Source organism: Vidua macroura, chromosome 7 (genome assembly GCF_024509145.1).
Source record: "Vidua macroura isolate BioBank_ID:100142 chromosome 7, ASM2450914v1, whole genome shotgun sequence".
In the NCBI taxonomy this organism is placed as follows: domain Eukaryota; kingdom Metazoa; phylum Chordata; class Aves; order Passeriformes; family Viduidae; genus Vidua; species Vidua macroura.
The window spans coordinates 3,927,174-3,950,898 of NC_071577.1; the positions used below are offsets into that span (position 1 = coordinate 3,927,174).

General features: G+C 44.8%; 1 protein-coding gene across 10 annotated transcripts in view; it reads left to right on the forward strand.

Annotated features, from left to right (window-relative positions):
- AGAP1 (ArfGAP with GTPase domain, ankyrin repeat and PH domain 1) overlaps positions 1–23,725 on the forward strand; it is a 343,329-nt gene that overhangs the window by 177,745 nt on the left and 141,859 nt on the right. For all 10 annotated transcript variants that reach the window (XM_053981906.1, XM_053981905.1, XM_053981897.1 and 7 more), the window contains 2 exons: positions 10,412–10,516; positions 21,959–22,127. In XM_053981906.1, the coding sequence (XP_053837881.1) occupies positions 10,412–10,516; positions 21,959–22,127 (274 nt within the window). The remainder of the gene's footprint in view (positions 1–10,411; positions 10,517–21,958; positions 22,128–23,725) is intronic.

A 23,725-nucleotide genomic window follows, 5' to 3' on the forward strand; every position in this document is an offset into this window, starting at 1 on the left:
ATGCCTTTTGATTCAGGAATTGGGATGGTTTGGCTTCTGTCCCAGGGGTAGCACCATGAAACTGCAGGTAAAGCCAGGCTGAAGGCAGTGCCAGTGGGGTCCTTGCAGAAAACCAGAAGTGCTGAATCCAAAACCCCATTTAAACATTCACTGGGTTTGGGAATGGTCTCGTGTGGTAAGTGATAGACAATTAACAGTTCAAATGGTCCTTTAAACTGGTGCACTTTTGCAGCAATTTTTGGGCTGAAAGATGTAGTCAAATCTGGATTTCAGTTCATCTGAAATGTGGGTTGATTGACCCTATCATTCACAAGAATGGATACTTGATAAAATGAAATAAACCGGTGACATCAAATTAGCATCCATCTGATAAATCCGAGCTGTGCTTTCAGCTATTCTGCTAAATCTTCTTGGTTTAAAAAAATAAATAAAAGAAGGTGTCAGTAGTTAATTGTTGACTGAAGCTTAATATCTGTTGAAGCAAATGAGCCATGAAATACACTACACAGGAAGTATTGTATCTGGAGTGATTTTAACATTAAAACAATATTACAATTTTTAACTTGCTGACACAATATGCAGAATCCTTTATTTTGAAATTGCCCTGATTAATGCAAAGCTCGGGAAGTGGGGGAGAGGAGGAGTGAGTGCTGTATATAAAACAAGGCAGACCAGGACTAAACCAGCCTTTTCTTCTCAGAAGAAGAATATTAAATAACAATAAACAAATTTTGGGGTGTCTCAAGTTATTACTTCAGGAATCCTAATAATAACCTTGTCAAAAGCATTGATTTATAATTTCTCAGAAAACTTTCAGTTGACTGGCACTGGCAATGTCTGATGTTCTGTTAACTCGACTTTCTGTAATAACAGCTGTGGTAAAAACAGGTGAGTTCTGCTTCTGACAGGAGTAACTTTGCCTTTTTGCTGTAACAATTTAAGAACACAGGGTGAAAAACCTGTTCTTGAAAGTTGCCTTTAGGTTGTACGTTTAAATCCTGGGCAATGGCCTTGGATAGGTTTTCCCTAGGTTCAGGGAGGTGTTGGAGATGTGGAGATGCCTTGGTGTAAAAGAATCATCAAATCACAGAATATTCTGAGCTGGAAGGGATCCATGAGGATCATTCAGTCCAAATCCTGACCCTGCACAGACACCCCAACAAGCTCAGGTGGTGTGGGGGTGGTTTCCCAGCAAAATTTTGCACCCTGTCAGAGGTCTTCTCCCAGTGTGACTCAAGTCATGGTCCTTGGCCAAGACTAGAAGGTTTTTGAGTGAATTAGCTGCACATTTTTGTGTATTCCCAGCTGAAGCCAAAATGATTTTGTTTTCAGATGATAAAGTACAGATTGATTCATTAAGAAGAAAGAGCAGACAGTTGTGCATGTTGTGAAAAGGGTTATTTAAAAAGATGTGTCTCTGCTGCACCAGTAGATAAATCATCATTTTTCTAAGCTCTTTAGCTCCATGACTACTCACACATTCAGCAAGTAGCAGAGGGATGTGATTGTAGCTGTCTCTTTATGCAGTTGTCCTGTGTGTCTTGGCACGTTCTGTATTTCTTAAACTATTCCCCTCATGTTGAAGATGGAATTTACATTTTTTAGCAGCTTTTTTTGAGAATGTGAAACATGATTTTATGAACTCCAGGAAACAGGATCCGGTAGGGAAAGCATTTTTCCTCACTAGGTTCCTGATTTGTTTTCTGCTGTGATGATGAGAGGACAGTGCCCAGCGTACATTGAGCGCATCTCTGAAGGACCATCATCACCTTCATTCCTCTGAGTGAGCTGGGCATCTCAGGAACATCACCAGGAGGGCCTATTTCATCTGTTTTCCTTTTTTCCTCTTGGTCTTAGGAGAGATTGGAGGAATGAGAACGGGGTGTGTGGATGGAAGAGTGCTGGAGCATCCTGATGGGCCCTGCTCACCCACCCTGGTCTAGTGCAAGGTGTCGAGATGAGGTTTAAGGTCCCTTCCAACCCAAACCATTCTGGGATTCTGTGATCTTTGCAGTGTTGAGCTAGTTCAGTGTGTCCTGGCAGACCCTTCTGTAGTGGGGTCATTGATGCCGATGGTCCTTGACCAGAGGGCAAGGTGTAAAAGTGGAAAAATGGAGCAAACAGGAAATACTGTTAATTAGAATTATGAAGAAGGTGGCCTTCTACTGCAGATTTTTTTGTTAAAAAAGGTATTTATTCTCCCACCCCTACAAAAGTTTGAGGACCAGAGGTATAACTGTTCAGCAAAATTTATTTTTCAAGGAAGATGTTCCTTTTGATTAAAAAAAAATTAAAATAAATTTTAAAATCCCATTATGGAGCAGAGTTTGGTTGGTTGTTGAAGGCCTTTTCGGTCCCAAAATTTCCTGACATGAAGTGTGAATCCTTTCTGTACAATAACATGGAACACAGTTTAAGGGAAAAAGGAACACACATGCACACACACTTTTTTTTTTTTTTTTTCCTGCCAGCATTCTTGGGTTTGTTATTCAGCCGATGCTGTATTAAATTGGATTTTGTGTCCATCATTATTAAAATGTGAAGTGTGTCGGTCACAAAGCATACATTTCAGGGCAGTTAGCTGAATAATTCTTTTCTTTATTATCCCAAATTACTGCTGAGCTCTGGAGAGGTGAGCAGTTTAGCCAATTATTGCCATTTGAGCTGGATTTGTGGGTGATTAGCTCCTGGTCGAATTCAGTCCTGGCAAGGGCTTTGAAGCCTTTCCTTGTGTGATTTTCACAGCGGTGAGGTAGGAATAGACGAGGCTAATGACAGGAAGGTCGCCTGGGTGAGGTGACCTGGGGGGGGGGGGCCCGGGTTTAGCAAATAGGGCATCCACAATAACAAGTGTGTCACTAACCCCGCCGTGCATAATCGGAGTTTTATAGGATTGTTGGAGATGCTGACAGCTCAATTAAAGTGTAACCCTTTGTACCATATAGCCCCGGCAGAATGACAGAAATATTACCAACAAAAAAGGGAGGGGACCACAAGGGAACTGGTTAAAGATCCAGGGTTCTTTTTCTTCTCCCCCCCTCCATCGGAGCCTGCACAGAACGGGCTGCAGAAAGCATCCATTTGTGAAATAATAGGTTGTCCAGGGGAGGGGTATGGTGCCAAACATGGCTACAAAAAAAAAAAAAAAAAAAAAAAAAAGCTGCTCTTAAGTGGTCTGTCTTCCTGATGTTTCTATGGAAACACTATAGTGTCAGCAGAGAAAGTTAAAATTGGGTTTTAAGCTTTTCATGGCTTTTCTCCCTTTTCCTCTCCCCCAGCCAAATCCCTGCTTTATATAAAATATGATAAAGAGAATTTGGGGGGATCGGGGAATGCTCCTGTAAGGAAAAGCAGATCCTCTGCCTAGGAGTGGTCATGCCTGCACGAGGATTCCTTATTTTGCATCCCCCACCCAAGGCTGTTTGTTTCTTGAGAGAAGTCAATGTTTTGTGGCTTCCTTTCCACGCTGACCCTTCAGCCATTCCCGGACATTCCCGCTCTCCGAGCCTTTCCCACAGTTTGCTCGCATCAGATCCGCTTCCCAACGCTGTTTTTCCTTTGCCCAAGGTAATGATTTGCATCGAAGTGCATTTTGCTGGTGTCAGGGAAACCACAGCTGCCAGTGCCAAGGGGTTAATAAGCCAACTACTGGAGGTTATTAAGGGCTGGGGTTCTTTTGTTTCCTATTCTTTTAGCAGTCCAGAGTAAGCAAAATAAGTCTTGGAAGGCAACAGAGACAGAAACTACTGCAAGACAGGAAAATAATGTGGTTTTCTCGTGCTGTGTCCTGTTCAGAGAGGTAAACTGGGGTTAGAGTGAAAGATGTGCCAGCCATTTAAATACCTGATTGGATTTTGTAACACACTTGGATGTTCAGCTCCACAGGAAGGATGTGTGGTGGCTGTAACTGTAGAGTTTGCAATGTGCTGTTGATTTCAGTCTCTCATTTTAGAAACAGTCATAAAGCAGGGCTAAGGAAAGAGTGCCCCTGTCCCAAAGCTGCCAGCTGAAGGAGAACTCGAGAAGAGTTGGAGGAACTCATGCATCACCTGTGTTGGCAAGATCCAGAGGCTGAAATATTGGAGCAGTCAGTAATCAAGACCAGGTTGGATGGAGCTTGGAGCAACCTGGGATTGGGGAGGATGTCCCTGCCCATGGCAGGGGGTGGGATGAGATGGGCTTTAAGCTCCTTTCCAACCATTCTGGGATTAAAAATGAAGATGCAGTAACAGTGCACACTAAGTTTGTCCTTCCCATTAAGTTTATCCCTACTGCTGCTGTTCTTGTAGGAATTTGGTGGCTGTTCTTTGGTGGCAATCTTCGTTGCTGGTCCTGTGATGTGGTATAAGAGTTGCTTAATCAGCATTGGGGTTTTTTTCAGTACCTCTTTCTAATTTTTTTTGGTAGCTTGTGTGCAGAGAGCTTGGAAAATAACGAGTTGCATGTTGATTGTCCTTCAAGTTTAAGCAAAACCATTATCTCCTGCTCACCAAGTCAGGTGTTAGAGCCTCTCTGTTCTTTGTCTTCAGATGGAAATCATGGCTGATCAGCCCCAGCATTAGGTAACCATTCATGGAGTAATTACCTGCTGTGCAGTCACTGCCTGGTGTTTAGGGACTGTTAGAAGAGAATTGGGTGCAATGTTCTGATTTCATTTTCTCGTAAAGGCGCAGAACATAAATTTGAATAGTTTCTGCAATGTGAGAGCATCTTTGTAGCAAAACTCTGCTGCTGCTGCTGTGCCAGTTTTTAAGGGAGGTGGGAGGGGTTTTCCATGTGCACAACTGTAGTAAGAACATAGAGGTTTTGGAGGGGTTTTTTTGCAACGTTATTGTTAGATACTGAATTTGGAGAATGTTTGAGCTCTCCTGTTTTCAGAATTCTTCAGAGCCACTCCAGGCTCTTACAAAAGCTTTTTTTTTTTGGGTTTTTTTTTTTTTTTTTTTTTTTTTTTTTTTTTTAGTTTGTTTTTTTTTTTTGTGGTTCAGTTGGTCCCCAGTTGTGCTCTGCTACTGTAAGAGGTCATAGAATTCAAAAATACTTTGGGGTGGAAGGGACCTCAAAGCTCACCCCATTCCACCCCCATTCTACTAGCCCAGGCTGCTCCAAGCCCCGTCCAACCTGGCCTTGGACACTGCCAGGGATCCAGGGGCAGCCACAGCTTCTCTGTGCCAAGGCCTCACCACCCTCACAGGGTACAATTCCATCCCAAGATCCCATCTATCCCAGTTTCCCTCTGGCAGTATGAATCCATTTCCCTTGTCCTGTCTTTCCAGGCCCTTATCCAAAGTCCCTCTCCCTCTTTTTTATAAGCCCCCTTTAAGTATCAGAAGGGAGAGGGAACTTTGCTACAGGTTTCCAAGTATAAAAATTTAAACCAGCTTCACGTCTCATTGACCAAAAGACCAAGCAGCATTCCCTTAAATTCCTGGGGGAAAAAATGCTTAAGTCTGGGAAACTGAGAAAACAAGTTACATGTTTGTGGAAGATTCCCAATACATTGTTCATTCCCTAGAGGACTTTAGGTTTAAAGAGAGAACAATGTGGTCTAGGTGAACGTGTCCCTGCCCGTGATAGGGGATGGAATGAGGTGAGCTTTAAGGTTGCTTCCAGCCCAAACCATTCTGGGATTCTCTGACTCTCTATGGATCAATGATTCAGTCACTACCAAAAGCTTCCCATGGCATGCAGGTATTGTTTGGAGGGGAAACACTTTGAGCTGGTATCTGCCATATGCTGGAAGAATGGACTTTAACACCAGAAACCTGTTACAACTGAATCTTCTGGAGGAAAAAAAAATCACTGAAAAATTAATCTCTTGTTTATTGTCAGGTGGCCCCAGTGCTGTTGGACAGACTGTGCAGAGCTGGCTGGCCATTGAGTCCTGGGGGTTTCACCAGCATTTGTTCTCCACATTAAGAGATTTACAGGAGTGGGTGTTTTGTTGACCAGAATTTGTACGTAGCATTTGGTTTGTGATCCTGACTGAGTGGATTATTCGAAGTTATTTGAAGGAGGAGGTTTCTCATGACTGAGAGTTTTTCTTTTCTGAGCAGGATGCACAGGAGCTGTAGAAAATTCCCAGCAGTGCTAGCTGCTAATCATGGCTGTGGGAGCTACAGACCTCCGTGGAAAATTAGGAATTTATGTTGTTAATGGTGAAGTGTGACATTACCTGTTTCATTCTGTCAGAACAGCATCAGGGAAACAATATGGGGCTGGCTAAAAATTAGGGAGGTGAAGAAACAAAAGGCTGGCAGAAGTTTGCACCTCAGCCATGGCAGTGGGGTAAATTTCTGAAAGAAAATAGAAACCAAAGCGGAATCATGGAATGGTTTTGGTTGGATGGGATCCTGAAGCTCATCTAGTTCCAACCTCTGCCTTGTAGGTACCGTATTTCCTTTTCCAGAAGGTCCAATCTTGGCTCTGCTGGCTTCAAAGACCATTTTTAAGGCTTCTCATCTGCCAGCATCTTCAGTGCAGCATTAAGCAACTTCAAGGGGTCACTTTTTGAAATGCTGATAATTTGCTATTTAAAACCTAAAATGTTTCTGTAGAACAAATCGATGGTTTTTTTTTTTTTTTTTGCCACTGAGTCGTTATTTAAGCAGGCAAGGTTTGGAGCTCACAGAAGGCACCCAGAGCAGCCAGATTTTGCTGGTTGCTGTGTATTCAGGTGAACTGGGTGTACCACATGCCCTGGTCCCTTCACCAGTGCTGGGTGTGTTGTTTTCTTTCCACCTTGGCTCCAATCAATCCGAGGCTGGCGGCTTTTCATTAGCTGCTCCTGGCTCCCACGGTAATGTTGGGATTGCAGAGCCTGCTGGCAGTCTGTAACTTCCCCAGGTGCCCTGGAGCTCAGCAGCCTAAGCTGATTGACTCAGTTAGGGCCCCAGTCCCTAACAGCAAATGCAATCAATAAATCTTTGTTGGTAAATAATTGCTATCGAACAGAGTTTTAATATAAATTTATGAGTGGTGTTTTATCACAGCTTGAGGCTACAGCAAGCCACTGAGTGATGGATTTCAGATCACACTTGCATTCATTACATTAACTTTGTAAGTTATTTAAAGCTTGTACACTTAACATTGCTTTTGGCTTGCAATGACCTCCTGGGAGTAGACGTAGCACGCACATTACTAATGGAGAGCCAGCTCCGTTCGCTCCCTGCATCCTCCAGCAAAACCCAGGGACTGAGCTCCATGCACTCCACTTGGAGCCCTTTTCCTCCAGCTCCTTCAAACCACAAGCTGGAGGACTCACCATTCCTCCCTTAAACACAGAGTTGCCGTTTTGGAGGGAAGGTGGTAAAAAAAAGTCGATTTGAGGTGTGAAGTTCTGCTCTGTTTGTGTGGAAATCAGAGGTGTTAAATTCTTAGTGTTGAGTCTGGAGGCTTTGGAGCTGCACCCAACTGTCCATGGAGGGCTGTGAGAAATTAAAGATTTCATACAAATTAGGGGAAATAGCATCATCCAATTAATGATTATTTGAGGCAGGGATTATTTAGACCAAAAAAATTGGTATTTGGAGTAGAAGATTTATGTAGGCTCTTACTGCATAGCTTGGGAACTCAATGGGATTTTTCCAGTGCGCTGTGTGTACATGGGGACCTTTTTGGCAGTGACTGGGGATGTGCCCAAGCTGCCTTTGAATTGCCTTGGAGGTACCAGGGGTCAGCAGGAACCCCTGGATCTCATTTCCTCAGCACAGGATCTGATGTGACTCAAATGTAGCCATATGTGACTGGAGCAAGGGGCTTTTTTTTTTTTTTTGTCTTTTAAATAACATTTCCTCTCATGAGGGCCATTTTTTTTTTTACTTATAGCTAACATTAACGTGCATTTATAACTGATCTAAACTCTGATACTAAGACCATTTCTCCAGACCATTCTATAAAATTACCACAAAGTAGTGGCCTTGGGGATAAAAACTGTGGTTTATATGGGCTGCTTTGCTTTATAGCACTTTAAGTTAGCTCCTTGTATTCACAGCAGTTTGCTCTCCAGGTACTTCAAGATACTTTTAATTATCACATAATGTGAAAATGATTCTGTTTGCCGAAGGAATGCCTGAAGAAAATGGATTGGGAAGTCTGGTTTGTTAGTGAGGCACAAATAGGTCCATCATCCGTATTCAGTTCTCAGCTGGGTGGGCTGGTTTTAGTTTGGTTTTTTTAACATCAAAGCACAGAATTCTGCTTTAAAAACATGGTAAAACCTCATTTTGAATAATTTTCTTCATTTAGATCCAAAACTAGAATGTCATAATTCATGCTTAGATAGTAGCAAAACTTTAAGTAGTAAAAATCACGACCGTGGTAGATTCTTACTCTTTATTGAGATTATAATTGACACGAATTGAAATTATGTAAGTAATGACATGTTTTCTCTATAGCAAAGGAGCAGTTAAGAGGTTATGAAATATGTACATTTTACTGGCTTCAAAACTTGAAAAAAAAAAGACAAAGGGGAAAAAAAAAATCCCCATTGTGATCTTTACTGCTTTTTCCCCATTAGAAGGTCTGAAGAACAAACCAGTGCAGGGAAACAGTAATTTTTGATCCCCACGGCACAGCACTAACTAGAATTGGGTCCCCCTAAACACCAGTGCTGTGCTGCAGGTGAGGTATGAAAGATGGGAAAGGTGAAGAGACAGATCACCTCCTATAGACAAACAGGGGAGTCAAAGGCAGAAATAAGCTTTCATTTTTTAATAGAAGAAAACAACGTCTCCAAGCGCCGGCAGGCAGTAATTGGGATGAGCAGGAGCTTTTGTGAGGAGGCGTTTCAGAAGCCCCGTTCTCCTTGAAAAAGTTTGAGTTCTAGCAAGGAGCAAGACAAAAAAAATACAGACGTGTGACCCGCAGACAGGCAGAAAGTTGGGAGTTTGGATCACTGTGCTATTCAGGTGTCCAGCAGGAGCTTTTCTTCACGGTCCCATCCATGGAGTGCGTTGGGAAGGGTTCTTCTCTGAAGTGGCTGCGTGGCCAGGAGCACAACTTCTACTGGAGTGGAGCTGACCCATGTTCCCTCCTGGCTTTGGGATAGGGTCTGCAGAGGGATCACTTCATAAAGCTGCAAGTTTAATTGGAAAACAAACAGTGGAACTCATTTTCAAAGTTCAAACCACTTTTAACAAGAAGAACTCCATGGGAGTTGGAAGCACTGTGTTTGGTAGGGCATCTTTCTATGTTCTGTTTTCCCTTTATTTTAATTGCCTTGTATGATGAGAAGGGAAAAACTTGTTTTATAGGCATTAGGGAGCTGAAATTTGTGTTGGGTGTATTCCTAGCTGGGACTTACTGAAATGGGTATGTGTCCACTTTGATCAGAGCTTGATCTGTGACACCAGTCACTGCGTCCCTGTGGTAGGTACTGGGCATAGGATCTCCACTGGACATTCCAGTAAGGCTTTGCACCACCATAATACTGTCTGGAACCATTAGGAGCTGCCTTCTGGCTTGGGCTTGGAAATGAAAATTTCCTAAGGAAGTACATTCTTCATTTACTACCTGGAGTGTTCTACAGCATGTGGTATTCTATTTTTCAAAGTGAATTTCAGTTTTGTAGCTGAGAACAGGTCAATGTACAGTAGCAGTTCCTGTTTGTCTGTTGGAACACAATGATGACTTTTTATCTTTGCTGTTGATGAGAAGTTGTGGCTGCCTCATCCCTGGAAGTGTTCCAGGACAGGTTGGACAGGGCTTTGAGCCACCTGGTCCTGTGGAAGGTGTCCCTGCCCATGGCTGGGGGTGGCACTGGATTTTAATGTCCCTTCCAACCCAGACCATTCTGGGATTCTGTGATCGTTGTCATTCATCCCTGATGGAGTATGGTGGAAAGGTGATTCACTCTGCCCACCTCCTTTCTTCTCCAGTCACACCTCTGTCATTAAATTATCCAGGATTTGCTTGAAACACTTGGTATTTGCTCTGGTTTTGTTTTGCCTGGGATTGGGATTTCTTTTGCTGGAATGTTAGCCAACAGGGGTTTCCATGGTGGTGTCACCTTTGTGCAGAGGGAATGAGAACACAGATGTGTGCTCTTCTGTGGGCAGGGAATCCCCAGGAGCATGCTGGAGGGAGAGGCCACACAGTAGGATCCTCCCTCAACCTGCAGCTCATCATTTATTTTAGAGGGTAAGGAAATGCATAGCATGGTGGGTCGCACTAAAATGTGCTTTCCTGAGGCATGGAATTCAAGGAAAAAGAGGGTTTTTCTACCCATTGGACAAAGCCAGTGGAGGGAATGTGCATTGTGGAAGAGGCAGGGGAAAGAGTGTCACTTGCAGGAGAAAGCCTGTCTGAAAATGCTCATCTGGAAAGGCATCTTCTCTCTCTCTCTGTCTTAGGCAGCTGTGTGTTGTTTGTGTGGTCGTTTCACCTTTTCTCTCTCTCTCTCCCCCACCAGGGGATGCTGCTAAAGCGGAGTGGCAAGTCCCTGAACAAGGAGTGGAAGAAGAAGTACGTGACACTGTGTGACAACGGCGTGCTGACCTACCATCCCAGCCTGCACGTGAGTACTGCCTGCTCTGGGAACACCCAGCCCTGACAGGAGGCTCAGCACGCCTTTGGTGAGCCCACTGTGCTGAGGGAGCTTCTTCCTCTCTCTGCATTCCCCTCCCTCTCAAAGAATCATCACCTGAAGTGAAACTCCCTGCTGCAAGTCTGAGTGCACTCCAGTTCCTCTGACTCCGCTGGGACTGGGGCTTCCTGGCATCCCCAGAGGCTGCTGGAACTGTTTAGGCCTTTATTTGCTGCTCATTCTTTTATGGACTTGTAGATCCCAGGGTTAAAAAAACAAGTGTTTTACAAGGAAAAGTTTCCTAGAGGTAGTAAAGAGTGAGGAGAGGTCTTTGTCAGTGTGCAGGGCTTGTGGTTTATTCAGGAGTATTTCTGAGCAGCTTTTTGGAAATGGCATAGCCATTAAAATATGTTCCATACAACTTTTCCATGTTGAGGCATCTATCCCTGTCCCAAGGATGCTGTCTGTTCCTCGGAGTGTGTGACACAACTCCTAGTATGGATTTGGGGGTAGAAGGAGCACAGAGATCCCACTCAGGACTAGCCCACCCCAGAAATCATGGTGTGACCCTCACCAAGGTAAAATATATATTATACATATATATAAAAAGAGAGAGAGAGAGAGAGATAGATAGATATAGATATGAGATATATAGATATATAGAAATATCTATCTACATATAGAAATATATATATATTATATAAATTATATATATATATTTGTGTATATATGTATATATGATATATAATGTATATTTATATTGTATATGTATATATATGTGTGTGTGTGTGGTTTTATATAATATCTGGTCTTGTATTTTATCATCATCCCACCTATGCAAATCAGAGGGTTGCCACTTGTAATGTTTTTAGGGCCAATTTTTTCACCAAGCCTATTGGTGACATCTTGACCTCCTGGGCGCTTTTACATTAAGGAGTGAAAATCAAGGTTTTGATGCATTTCCTATAAATTCTGGGGTTTATAGACCTGCACCTGGAACTGGCAGGAAACTTCTGCTTTAGATGGGTGGTGTCTGAGGAGCATGGAACCCTAGAATCATTAATGTTGGAAAGCACTCTAAGATCATCCAACCCAGCTATAGCCCAGCACCAAACCACGTCCCCAAGTGCCACATCCATATCTGGCCACACTGATGCTGTGCTTACCCCCACTTGCTGTTCCCTGTCTGTGGAATATTAGCACTTCTTCCCTGCCTTGACACAAGATTTTATAGTCTCAGATCCTGCCATAATGATGCTTTGCTCTGGTTTCTGATGTGATGTCCATGCCTCTTAAAAATTATGTGGTAAATTAGATGACAAGTAGCTTCAAGGCATTGCTGCTTCCCATCAGAAACCTTGTCCCTCAGCCCTTGTGTTCTGGAGCAGGGTTTTCACTGCTCCTTTGTGTGATGTAGTTCACGTCTTCCTGCCCAATTTGGTCACTTTTAGTGCCTTTAAATGTGACTAATTCTGCAGTGAAGTAGCCCTGAAACCCCCAAACTTGTGCGTTGGCATTGCTCCCAGAAGGGAAGCATGGATTGCGCGTGCCCCCATGGAGCTGCCACCTGAGCGTGCCTTCCATTGTGCTGGTCATCAAGCAAGGAGGAGGCTGTTGTGTGTGCCCTGGCCCCTTCCTGGCTGCTGGAAAAGCCTCTATTGTTCCTGGTAGGGCCCGTGCATGTGTGAGTTTTTCATTGCTCTGGCAGACAATGGAGAAACTTCTCCTCTGCAGGCTCCCCCGGAGCTGCGGCGTCGCCCCCAGAGTAAGAATCCACTGAGGTTACACGTAATTACTTTGAGATTAGAGGTAAACCCATCGGAGATTACAGAGAATCCATTTAAAGAAGAAGTAATTACCAGCCTGTAATTGTTTCCCTCTGTCCTCCACCGTGCCTCCCCACGCCAAGAAGAAGGTGCTGGGCTCGGTGTTGCCTTTTCCTCCTTGCATGGATCAGAGGGGTGTGTGAGGGAACCACAGATATTTTCAGTCACGCTTCCAGTGCACTTTGTACTAAACTTTGTTGGCAGGAGTGTCACAATTTCTTCTTGGGGATTGCCAGGTGAGAGGTTCTTCCCCCAAACAGAGCTCTGATACTGTGCTTCTGGTTTGGTTATGCTGGTTTTTGTTTGTCAGTAATTTTTTGTTCCTTTTTTTCACAAGAAAGCGATGAATTTTTAATGCTGTGCTTGCATTGCTGTCTGGGATAATTTCTTACATTGTTTTGAAAAATCTGGGCCTTATTCCTATCAAGTTTCCCATTAAGCAGCAGTGAAGAAAAGAGCTTTTGTTAGCCATCTAAAGTCAGTTTCCTAAACTTGTGCAAAGCCTAGCTCTCATCAGATTTGGGTAGTTTCAAATGTGCAGATCATTTTAGTTAATCAAAATGTTGCCCTTTTAATTCTGGAGTGAATTTTTAATTGCAGTGAAAGGCGGGCTGGCCTCTAGTGGTGGCAGAAACAGGACATTTAGGGGATCATTTGCTCTGTCCAGCCTGTGGTTTGAGTCAGAGCCTAACACCTTGTGTTTGAAGGGCCAGTTACAATGTGGAGTGGCTGATAGTGTGATAGTGAGCACTGTGTGAAATACTGCTCGAGGTTTGGCCACGGGTGGATCGGTTGTCTCTGCCAGATGCATTTGTTGGCAGCTCAGGCACAAAGCAGTGGTTTTAACGTGGAAAATAGGTACTGCAGAATCCAGGCCTGACATCCTCCTTGAAAGCATTGCCTGCAGAATGAAAGGTTTTGGGGTGGGGAGGGGAAAATCAAATGAGGCCCTTTCTTGCAGAGGAGGTGTCCCTGGGAGGGTCAGGCCTGTTTGGCAGGGCAGCGCGCTGAAATGAGCGCGGCATTGTGCCAGCCGCACGAGCGACTCCTGATGCCACCAGGCTGATGTTTGACACAATAGCGAAATCCCTCTCGTTTCTTTTCAAGAAAGTGGGGGGAGAGGAAAACGGGGGAAGAAAAATATGTGTACATAAGCACCCTACTGTGTCCTGACTTGGTCGTGTCAGGTTTTTTCAAGAGCCTCAAACCTTCCCGTCCCTTGGGACGCCGAGGAGCTCCGCCGATAGAAAATGGTTGGGGATAATGAGAGAGAACTTTGACCCGCAGGCTTCAAAGTTCACCAGAGCTCCCTATTCATCTTGGGCTTCTGGAGCAGAGCCGTGGAGTGGATCACTAAAATTCTGGCCAGCAAATTCCACGTCAGCCTCCCCAGAGGGCCCCGGGGGAATTTGCCGAGGCATCTCCTGGCTTTTTAATGGCGGGATGCTCCCGGAATGCATTCACCAGGATACCTGCTGGGCAGCACTGCTTTGTCTGAGCCTTCTCCCGATGAATAGCTGATGATGCCTCACCACTGGCTGCCTGCCACAGGGCTGCCAGCGTGCCACAGGTCGGCACGTGACAAAGCTTTAGCTGTGGATGTCCGTTCTCTGCCCTTGTGTCTTCACCATCGCTGCGCCTCGTTTATGAAAAGAAGGAAAAGGGGAGAAAAGGCTGAAAACAGCTATTTTTTGCTAAGGGCAGTTTTCCCCTTTTATGTTTACTTTGGTCTAGATTTGATTTCAAATAAAAGCACAGTGCTGGGGCACCTTATGGGGGAAGAAGAGCTGCTTAAATACATGAGAAGGAAGGTGTGATGCCCATCTAGAACACATCTGGTACACAAACCCCAGGTATCTACACAGCAAGGCTGTGTTTGCTGGCTGCAACCTTTAACCTTCATCTTCACTGGTCTAGTGTGATGACCTGGGGATTGTAAACGTGACTGGGGGTGGGGGGGGAAGTCTGGCTTATCTCCATGAGGGAGGTGTGCATTCACCTGGTTTGCTCAGTTCATCTGACACTAGCCACAGTTCCAAATTCTCCCTTAAACACAGCACTGGCTGGCTGAGCAGCCCACGTGAGCATTAGCAGTGTTATTCTATCCTCAAATATATTGGATGGTTTTGTTTTTTTTTTTAAAAAAGGCAACATTTCAGCCTGATAAGGAGTCAGATCCGACACCAGGCTAAACTTGGCACAAGAGCTTCAGCAATACATTATATGGACACATTCTCTGGAGAGACCCTACAAACACTGTAAAATCCCTTAAGGCTTGAGGTGTTGTTTGAGCTTTCTCTGCTTGGCCATTTCCTCCAGAAAAAGCAGATGGTGAGAAGCAGGAGGCTTTAGAGAATGCCCTCTGTGTTGGTATCAGGTCCCAGCATTTCTCTCAGAGCTGCAGTTGAAATTTTTGCTACCAGCTCTTGTGATTTTCCTGAACTATTTGGAAACAGAAGGCCTGCTTGCAAATGCAGGATCCCATCTCGCCTCATCCTTGAGAGCAGTGTGCTGTCCTGTGTGGCCAGTCAGCCCCCAGAGCCTGGTGCTGCTCCAGCCAAGGGAACCATGCTCCCTTTCCCATTAGGAATATCCCCCACAGCCATCGTTGCAGCTCAGCCTTATTTCCAGGTTGTGTTACCTCAGGCAGTTCAATAGCTCTGAAGTGTGTTGTTTGTGTTGCTTCAATAAAAATATTCATGCTCACATATTTCTAAAATGCCATCTTGTATGTCCATTTTTCCCCCCCTGTTTTTGCTCTGAAGGAATGTAAAGCTGGATATTGGCTGGCTCTGAAGGGCCTTTTAACTGGCATTTCCTATCAACAACTAATCCTCAAATAGCCTTTGGTAAAGAGAGACTTGGAGCGACAAAAGGACCCTGGAAGTGCTCAAGGCCAGGCTGGAGTGGGTTTGGAGCAACCTGGAATAGTGGAAGGTCCCTGTCCATGGCAGGGGGTGGAACTGGCTGGGCTTTAAGGTCTGTTCCAACCCAAACCATTCTGGGATTCTGTGTTACTTTTCACACGTGATGTAGCTCTCCCTCCTGAGAGAGCAGTGATCAAAACAAATCCTGCAGCTTGAGTATTGATGAAGATAAATCTGAAGCTTTATTGTAGTTACTCTTTTATCCACTAGCATTCCTAAAACATTGGTTAGGATAGAAGAAAATGAATGATAGGAACAGTTAAATATGAGTATAGTAATTTCTGATTTTTATAAAGTGCTGTAGCTGTGCAGATCACTCAGTCACTTTTGAGCTTCTTGGAAAACTTCTTTATTGTCTTAATCTGAAAGATGTAATGGAGTGAACATAAATTTGGGAGAAAGATATAAAACTGAGGATCATAGAAGCACAGAATATCCTGAGTGGGAAGTGACCCACAAGGATCTGTCCAGTCCTCTGTGCCCTCGAGGGAGTCGACACTCAGTGGTGTGGCAAACACAGTTGTGCTTTGGCAGAGTGCACAGGCTGGAGCAAACACACATTCCAGTGTCATATCTGCCTGCTCCTTCTTCAGAAAGTCAAGGGAAATTCTGAGGATCAGAGTGAGTTGCAATTGAAAAGGCAAAAGCCAAGCTAATAATTAATCAGGGGGGTTTATAAAATTAGAGCTTCCTGTCCAGCCGAGCTAACTGCTGTGGGTATAAATGCTTCATAAATTACTCAGGATGGTAAAACTCTGGTTTGTCTTTTACAGCAGCTCTCGTTACAAAGGCTGAATGAGAAGTGAAGTGCAAGGGGAAGAGTTTTCTTAAAATTTTATGCAAATAAGGGATCCATTTACAGAAGGACCCACGTTCTGTTGCTTTTGTGTTCCAAGTCTTGCCCTGACTTCCTTCCCTGCTCCTGCATCTCTGATGGAGCTGGTTAACACCACGCTATAGATATAGGCAGTGCTTTTTATTACTGAAATTTAATGTTCTTGATTCCCAACGTGAAGCAAACAGATTCATGATGACCTTCCTTTTGTCAGGACACAGCGCTTTAGGGTGATCAGTGTTTTCCAGACCGCCTTCCCATTCCTCTGTTCTCCTCAGAAAATAACATTTCATGGCTTTCCTTAAGATTAACTGTGTATTATGAAGCTGAATGACATTATGGCCGTGTTTATATGCGAGAGGGGGGGGACAGCTAATTCCCCAGGACCATTTGATGAATATATTCCACTGCGGCTCATATCCCGACGCTCCATCCGCGGCTCAGGCCCTTCTTGGGAAAAGCGATGAGGACGAGGAGTTGGGGAGACTCGTGGGTTTTTTGGTTTTTTTTTTTTTGTTGTTGTTGTTTCTTCTTAGGTGTGCCTGTGGCCCCACACGGAAACCAATCAAGGAGCGATTTATGTTCATTAAGGGCTTGTCAAAACTGAAAAATTTTCTAATCAACAGCGATGTGGCGGCGGCCCCTCCATGGCTGGGAGTGTCGCCTCGGCGGCAGCGGCTCCGTGCCTGTTACAACTCTAGGCTAGGAATCTGCTGATGATTACATTAGGCTAAGCTGCGAAGTAAATGAACCATGGCTTATTTAGGTGCAACTAGCTCCAGTGTAGTCCTGCCCCGCAGGGCACTTTATAGCGTTTTATGGCTTTAAAATTAGTGTAGCTTCCCATTTGCTGCAGGGTGCTGCATGTTATGCCTTTGAACTCAATAAGCAAAGGGAAGGGGGCCTTTTGTTTTTTTCTTCTGCTCCCCCCTCCCTCCTTTTCTTCTTTTTGCAGTTTAGCAATTTTGTTTTGCATCTTTTCCAGACGGCGTTTTGCAATAAAAATGTCTGACTGCCACAGAGAGGCACAAAAGTCAGGGCTCCATCCAATTTCCCAGGCTGCTCTTGGTTTGGGGGGAAGAGGATTTGGTTGTTGCTGAGGGTGAACAATAGGTTTTGTGCGTCCAGTAGGTCAGCTCACAAAATTGGAATTGTCTTTCAAAAAATACGCTGCACACAGTCTTTAAAATGTCATCCAGAGGTGCAACCATAAACTTCCTTTTCCATAATAATTTTTATTATGCCTCAGATCAGGAAACACTATTTCAACCTCAGTAAGTGGAGCCTTAGGAGTGTTATGTCCGATTGAACAGAGGGGGAAAGCTGCCACAAAATGAAGGTGTTTTTTACAGAATCACAGAACGGTTCGGGGTGGAAGGGACCTTGAAGCTCATCTCGTTCCACCTTCCTGCCACGGGCAGGGATGTCTTCCACTGTCCCAGGTTGTTCACAGCGCCATCCAGCCTGGCCCTTGGACACTACCAGGGATAGATTAGAAGCTCATCATTGCTCAGTGGAAACCAGGCAGAGATCTGGGGAGGATTTTTAGCCTGGACCTGCTCCTAGTGATGGAAAAACAAGCTTTTGAGAGATTGGAATAGCTGAAAAAGACAAAAAAAAAGTGTGATATTCATACCTGTGTACCATTACAGCCTTGGAAAATCACTGCTCTCGGAGAGTCTCTCATTTCATATGTGGAGCATTGGAAACGGGTGGCAGTGGGACAGATGGAAGAAACATGGGGAGACCTCTAGGAAGGAGCAGATATTATTTTACATTTTAGTGTTGTGACACATGGCTTATCCTGGGGTGAGTGGTTTCAATGTGAACTTTGCCCAGTGTAAAACTACAACCCCAGTGAAGGGCTTTCTCCCTATCCACCACTCTTGTGTTATTTGAAAACCCTCAAACTCCGTAACATTTTTTACATCCATGTTTTTGATAATCTGAGCCATGTCTTTAACTTAAGGATGGCTCTAGAGCTCAAGGACAAGGGGGAATGGCTTTAATCTGAAGGAGAGTGGATTCAGATTGGCTATTGGGATGGAATTGCTCCCTGTGAGGGTGGGGAGGCCCAGAGAAGCTGTGGCTGCCCCATCCCTGAAGTGTTCAGGGCCAGCTTGGACATAGGCGTCAAGCTAGAGCCACACGTAGCCTGGCTTCAGCTTGTGGCCCTTGGTGGGGTGTCTTTGAAATCCTTGTGATGTGCAGATGTAAATTCAACGACTGCTGGCATTCAAAAGCCAAAGAGGCCCCCCAAAACAGTGGTCTCACTTTTTGGTAGGCCTGTTTAGAAAACATGATCATACCCATTTGCTCAATTTGCATGTCTGAAAGGCTCCTGCTCAGTTAATTGGTTAAATTAATTTCTGCTGTTGTAAACAGAGAGCTGCTGTATTAAGAGCAGAACTAAAGTAATTTTACTTTACATTATTCTGTGTCATGGTGCATCGTTCTTTTCTTACTCAAGGCAATTCATTTTGTAGGGCTGTCAAGTAATATTTGGTGTCATCTTTAGTCAATGCAGCTTTTTTGATTTTCCCCTGATACTTTAACAGTTTATTTAGTCCTGTAGATAATGGTCAATGGCCTTGAGTAGTCAAATTAACACCTTGGTGGCACCGTAGCGGAGCGGTAACCCGGGGAGGAAAAGGGATGAGAATCGACGCGGGGAGCGCGTTTTGGGGGATTATGGATTGATGGATGCGGAGGCAGCGTCGCCCCGCTCTGACTAAGATGGAGCTGCCAGTTAGTGCTGACTGCAGGCCATGGCCTGCCTGCTGTCTCAGCAGCTCGGAGCCGGGATGGAGACCTTGGGTGTCCCTCGGATCCCGGGATCAGCGGAACGTGCCGCCAGAACCGGGGACGGCGCCGATCGGATTCAATCCCGTGATTCCTGGACTCAGTCCTGCAGGGATCTCTTTGGGACGTGGCTGTGTCCCCCCTGCCCCGGGAGGAGGGGGAGCCGCGTTAAGCCGTGCTGCTGCCAGCGAGCTGCGAGGCCGGGTCCCCCCCGCCACAACTCTCAATTGCTAGCAGGTTTCTCTCACTGCACCTCATTTGCATCTGGGACATCAATTAGCATGTTTGTTGAGGCTAATTGAATGAAACTCAATCATAGCTCTTAATTGCTTGACTATGTGAAAAGAAATCACATTAATGCAGCTAATTAAGTGTATGGCAATAGATGCAACATAATTAGGAGCGAAATGTAAAAAACAAGCGACGGCGGAGGTGCGAGCGCAGGGCGTGGGGGATCGGGGCGCCCGCGTCTCCTCTGCGCCACATGTTTGGGGAGGGGTCCCTCTGCTTTGCTGCTGGCTTTAATTCTTATTTTTTTTATTATTTCTTTCCCCCTGCCTCGCCGAATGATGAACGCGGACAAATTGAGAAGAAAAATGCAAATGGATTCGCAATTACTACTTTTTCAAGCTGTTGAGGGGCAGAAGATGGCACGTCTGGGGTGGCCCACTGTTGAGTGGGCTCTAGGGACTTGTTAAGTGCTGTTTAAAAGTACTTGGCTTTGAATTACCCTCATGCCTTGTTAAAGGGTTTTTTCCCCTTTTTTCTCGGATCAGCATTTTCTACAACTAACATCTTGGGGAGTTATCCCTGTACCATTTGCATATCAAAATCCAGCTTGCTGTCTTCTCTTTAACACAGCATATTCCAGATGACAGCAAGACCCTCATCTGTTCTAATCTGATCAAACCCTCCATTGCGCTTCTGAAGCCCCGGCGTCATTTTGTAGTTTGAACTTTCATTCCCTGAGCAGGGATCTGAGGGGGCTGGGAACGCTGTCCTTGCCCTCCCCTCCTCGGGGAGACCCGCAGATTATCGCCGTGCACCCTGCGCACGATGAAAGGGCCTTTATTATTTACATTTGATATATCCCCATAAATATTTAAGCTGACATTAATACCTACCCGGCATCTGTTGTTGTTCGGGCGCTTCGCTCCGACGGCGGCCGCAACGCGTTGGTTTTGTGTTTGCCAACACTCCCTGGCTTCCTCAAGTGCTTTTGTGGCTCACCTCAGCCTGGTTTGCACCCAGCTAGAAGGCATTTAATGACACCCTGCCACATCTCAAGTCGTGAAATCACACCCACCCTTCATCTGAATTGGATCCAAAACCCTCTTGTCCAGTTTAAGTTGGTCGTGCGTTAAATAAAACTACAAGGAAAGAGCATGTGCCGAGGTTTAGTCGCTCTCTGATTAAACCTCACTTTACAGCCCACAAGCAATAAATGCTCAACTATCTTCTGCTTATTGTATTTTAATTTGTGAAGAAGTGACAGCCGAACAAGAAAGTTCCGCCAAGTTCATAATTTATGGATGAAAGGTGTTTGTTCTCCAACACTTAGTAAAGCAATTTTCCTGAGTGGATTGCCTTTGTTTTTCTCTTGGCAGCGGAGCTCTGTGTCCTCTCCCCACAAATTGTTCAGACCCCACCTTTTCCTGTTAATAATTCTCAGCTTGGGAAAAATAAGCTGCTGTGATGGCTTAGTTTGAGGGTTTTATCACTGATTTCTGTTAACTATGAAGAAATTATTGCTGGTCCAGGTTTTTGATGGGTTTTGAGCAGAATAAATAATTTGTGTTGTAAAAACTGCCGAAGGTGGAAGAATCTTGATGAGGGAGCAATCAGCTCCCTGGATTGTACAGGTTTTGGGTAAATTCAGGAAATTTCTTGTGAAGTGGGAGCCCAGATCTTCTCCCAGCCACCTCAAAGAACTGTTTTTCTCTTGGGGTCCTTAATCCCAGAGTCCAGGAGAGGTTTGGGTTGGAAGGGACCTCAAAGCTCATCTCATTCCATCTCCTAGCATGGGCAGGGGCACCTTCCACTGTCCCAGGTTACTCCAAGCCCCAGTGTCCAACCTGGCCTTGGATACTTCCAGGGATCCAGGGGTAGCCACAGCTTCTCTAGGCAGCCCAGAGATCCTTTTGGGCAATGCTCTTGCCCCTTTTCATCCCTGATTTTACTGTCCTGTGCTGCCCCTCTTGCATGCCCTCTTCAAGACAGTGTCTCTTTTGTTGCTTTTCAAATCCTCATAGTTGTTCCAGTTTCAGTTATTTTTTTTCTGGAATGTGACCACAGCCCTGTGTACCAGGAGATGAGAACTCTGGTGTCTTGTGTGCTGGCTTTAACATCCACCATCCCTCCTGGAAATAGCTGTGCTGATGTATCCCAGGATCAATTTGCCCTCTAATATAAACACCCATGTCCATTTGCTTTTCTGTTTATTTCCCCTTCGTGGGCTTTCCAGGCAAGAATTAGCAAAATCCTTTTCCACTTCTGGCTCCCAGTGTTTGCTCCAATCAGATGTAATTTGCATGATTTTTTTTCCCCTTTGATGATGCTTTGTGTTGGTGCAGGAAGGGTCATATTCTAAGGGAACAACGCTGGAATTGCTGAAACCTTCCCTGCTGGTGCCCTTTTGTAACTTTGGTGCCTGCTGACCCATTCCAGCCAAATTTGAGGGAGAAAAAGAGGAGGGCATACAACACTGGCAGAGAGGAGACACCAGTAAATGTGCTCAGCAGGGGCACTCAGCCTGGTCTTCTCCTTCTGTTTGGGACCTTTAGCCGGTGAATTCCCACATGTGGCCGTGTTGTGAATCACCTCTGGTAGCTGGAGGATCTGTGAGAAAGCTCCAGACTTTTGGGGTTAATTGTGAGAAGCGTGGAAGCGATTGTCAGGACCATAGAAGGAAGGGGAATACCATATGGTGGGTGCTGGCAGAGGATGTAGGGCCAAAGCCTCGTGAAACCACATTTATGAATTCTGTTGCTTACAGAGCTCCCTGTCTGATGTTGTGTTTTGGGGCTTTGTCCTCTCTTTGCAGGATTACATGCAGAACGTTCACGGGAAAGAGATCGACTTGCTGAGAACCACTGTGAAGGTCCCTGGGAAGAGGCCACCCCGAGCCACATCAGCCTGTGCCCCCATCTCCAGCCCCAAAACCAACGGCCTCTCCAAAGACATGAGCAGTTTACACATCTCGCCAAATTCAGGTAAGGGAAGGCCTTGCTGGGGGGAAAAGTAAATGGGAGAAAATCTGCATTTCCAGTGTCTGTAGGGAATTACAATGAACAGCTGGGATAGGGATGGATATCTCTCCAGAACTGGAGGTGTTCCAGGCCAGACTGGTGGTGCTCAGAGCAACCTGGTATTGTGGAAGGTCTCCCTGCCTATGGTAGGGGGTGGAATTAGTTGAACTTTAGGATCCCTTCCAACCCAAACCACTCTGGGATTTACAAACCCACTGATGTGGAAGTTTTTAAGCCCTGACTGCTGATCTGTCCCCCACGAGAGATTCTGAATTTCTGAGTAGCCTTCAGTGTCTGTCTTTGTGTATTTGTTAGCCTGCACTTGCCAAAGCCCTACATAATTTCACAGTCATTAACAAATGGGAGGAATCTGTGATCTCTTATCTAATACTTAGGAAAAACAAATGCTGTATGATCTGAAAGGGCTTTTTATGGCTTCCTGGTGAGATCCACAGCCCTTCTTTCCACTTTTGGAAAGTTCAGTATTATGCATTCTTCTAACAGCAAGATTCTTCAGTGGAAAGCTTTTTAATTTATTGGTGGAAGTGGTTTATAGCTCCTTCTGAGCTCTAAACAAAGATGTTTATTGTTTGCTGAAGTACTTGTCCATACAGCTAAGTGGATTTTAAAAAATTGCATTAAGGGAAAACATTTGAGACAATTCATCTTGTAAAATGCACAGCTTGTACAAAACTCATAATGGTCTAGTGGAAGTTCTGTCAGCATGTTTGGGATGACATCCATAAAGTGCCAAGTGCCTTTTGCATTTATGGGTAACATAGACACCTCCTGCATGTGCCAGCAAAACCATCCCCACACTGCTGTCCCTGTGCAAAACCCCCTGGGATGAGCAACCCTGGGATTCCTGGATATTCAAATGTCTTCTCTTGGATAGTAATAATTATCTGTCTCGTGCTTCATAGAATCAGGCTGGTTTGGGTTGGAAGGGACCTTAAATAGCATCTAATTCCAACCCCCAGTCCTTCATGCCAAGGTGTAATTCCCTGCTTTTTTGAGATATTCCCTTTTATTAGGAGAAAACAGAGAAGTTTTTTTTTTTTCCTTCCAACTCTGAATGGTACTGTTTGAGATGGGTTTTTAGAGTGGTGCCACTGAGCAGACACTCCTGGAGATCTCAGGCTGGGACCTTGGGTGTCTGAAGCCATGAAGTCTTCAAACCCTTTTTCAAGTTTTGACCTGGCATTGGCAGAGTTTATAGGAGAAAATTCTTCATGGTTGGGTTGCTTTTTTTCCAGTTTACTATATAATTTAGATGACTAGGTGTGGGGGAGTGCTTTGGTTTTCAATATACTTCCTAATTTTTAATTAAGGGAAGAAAAGTGCTGGACTGAGTCAATAAACTGCAGGAGAGATATTTAAATAAAGGGATTTCAGCCTTTAACGCAATTGAACACAGTCAAAAATTACTTGATAGCTTCAGAGAAGCAAGTTTTGGAAACATAGTTAGAGATATGTAAGAATTTAAGGTTTATAGCGTGGAATTTACATGTTTTGGCATCTACTTGGTTTGCCAGGTCAGAGGGAAACTTTCCCTGACAGTT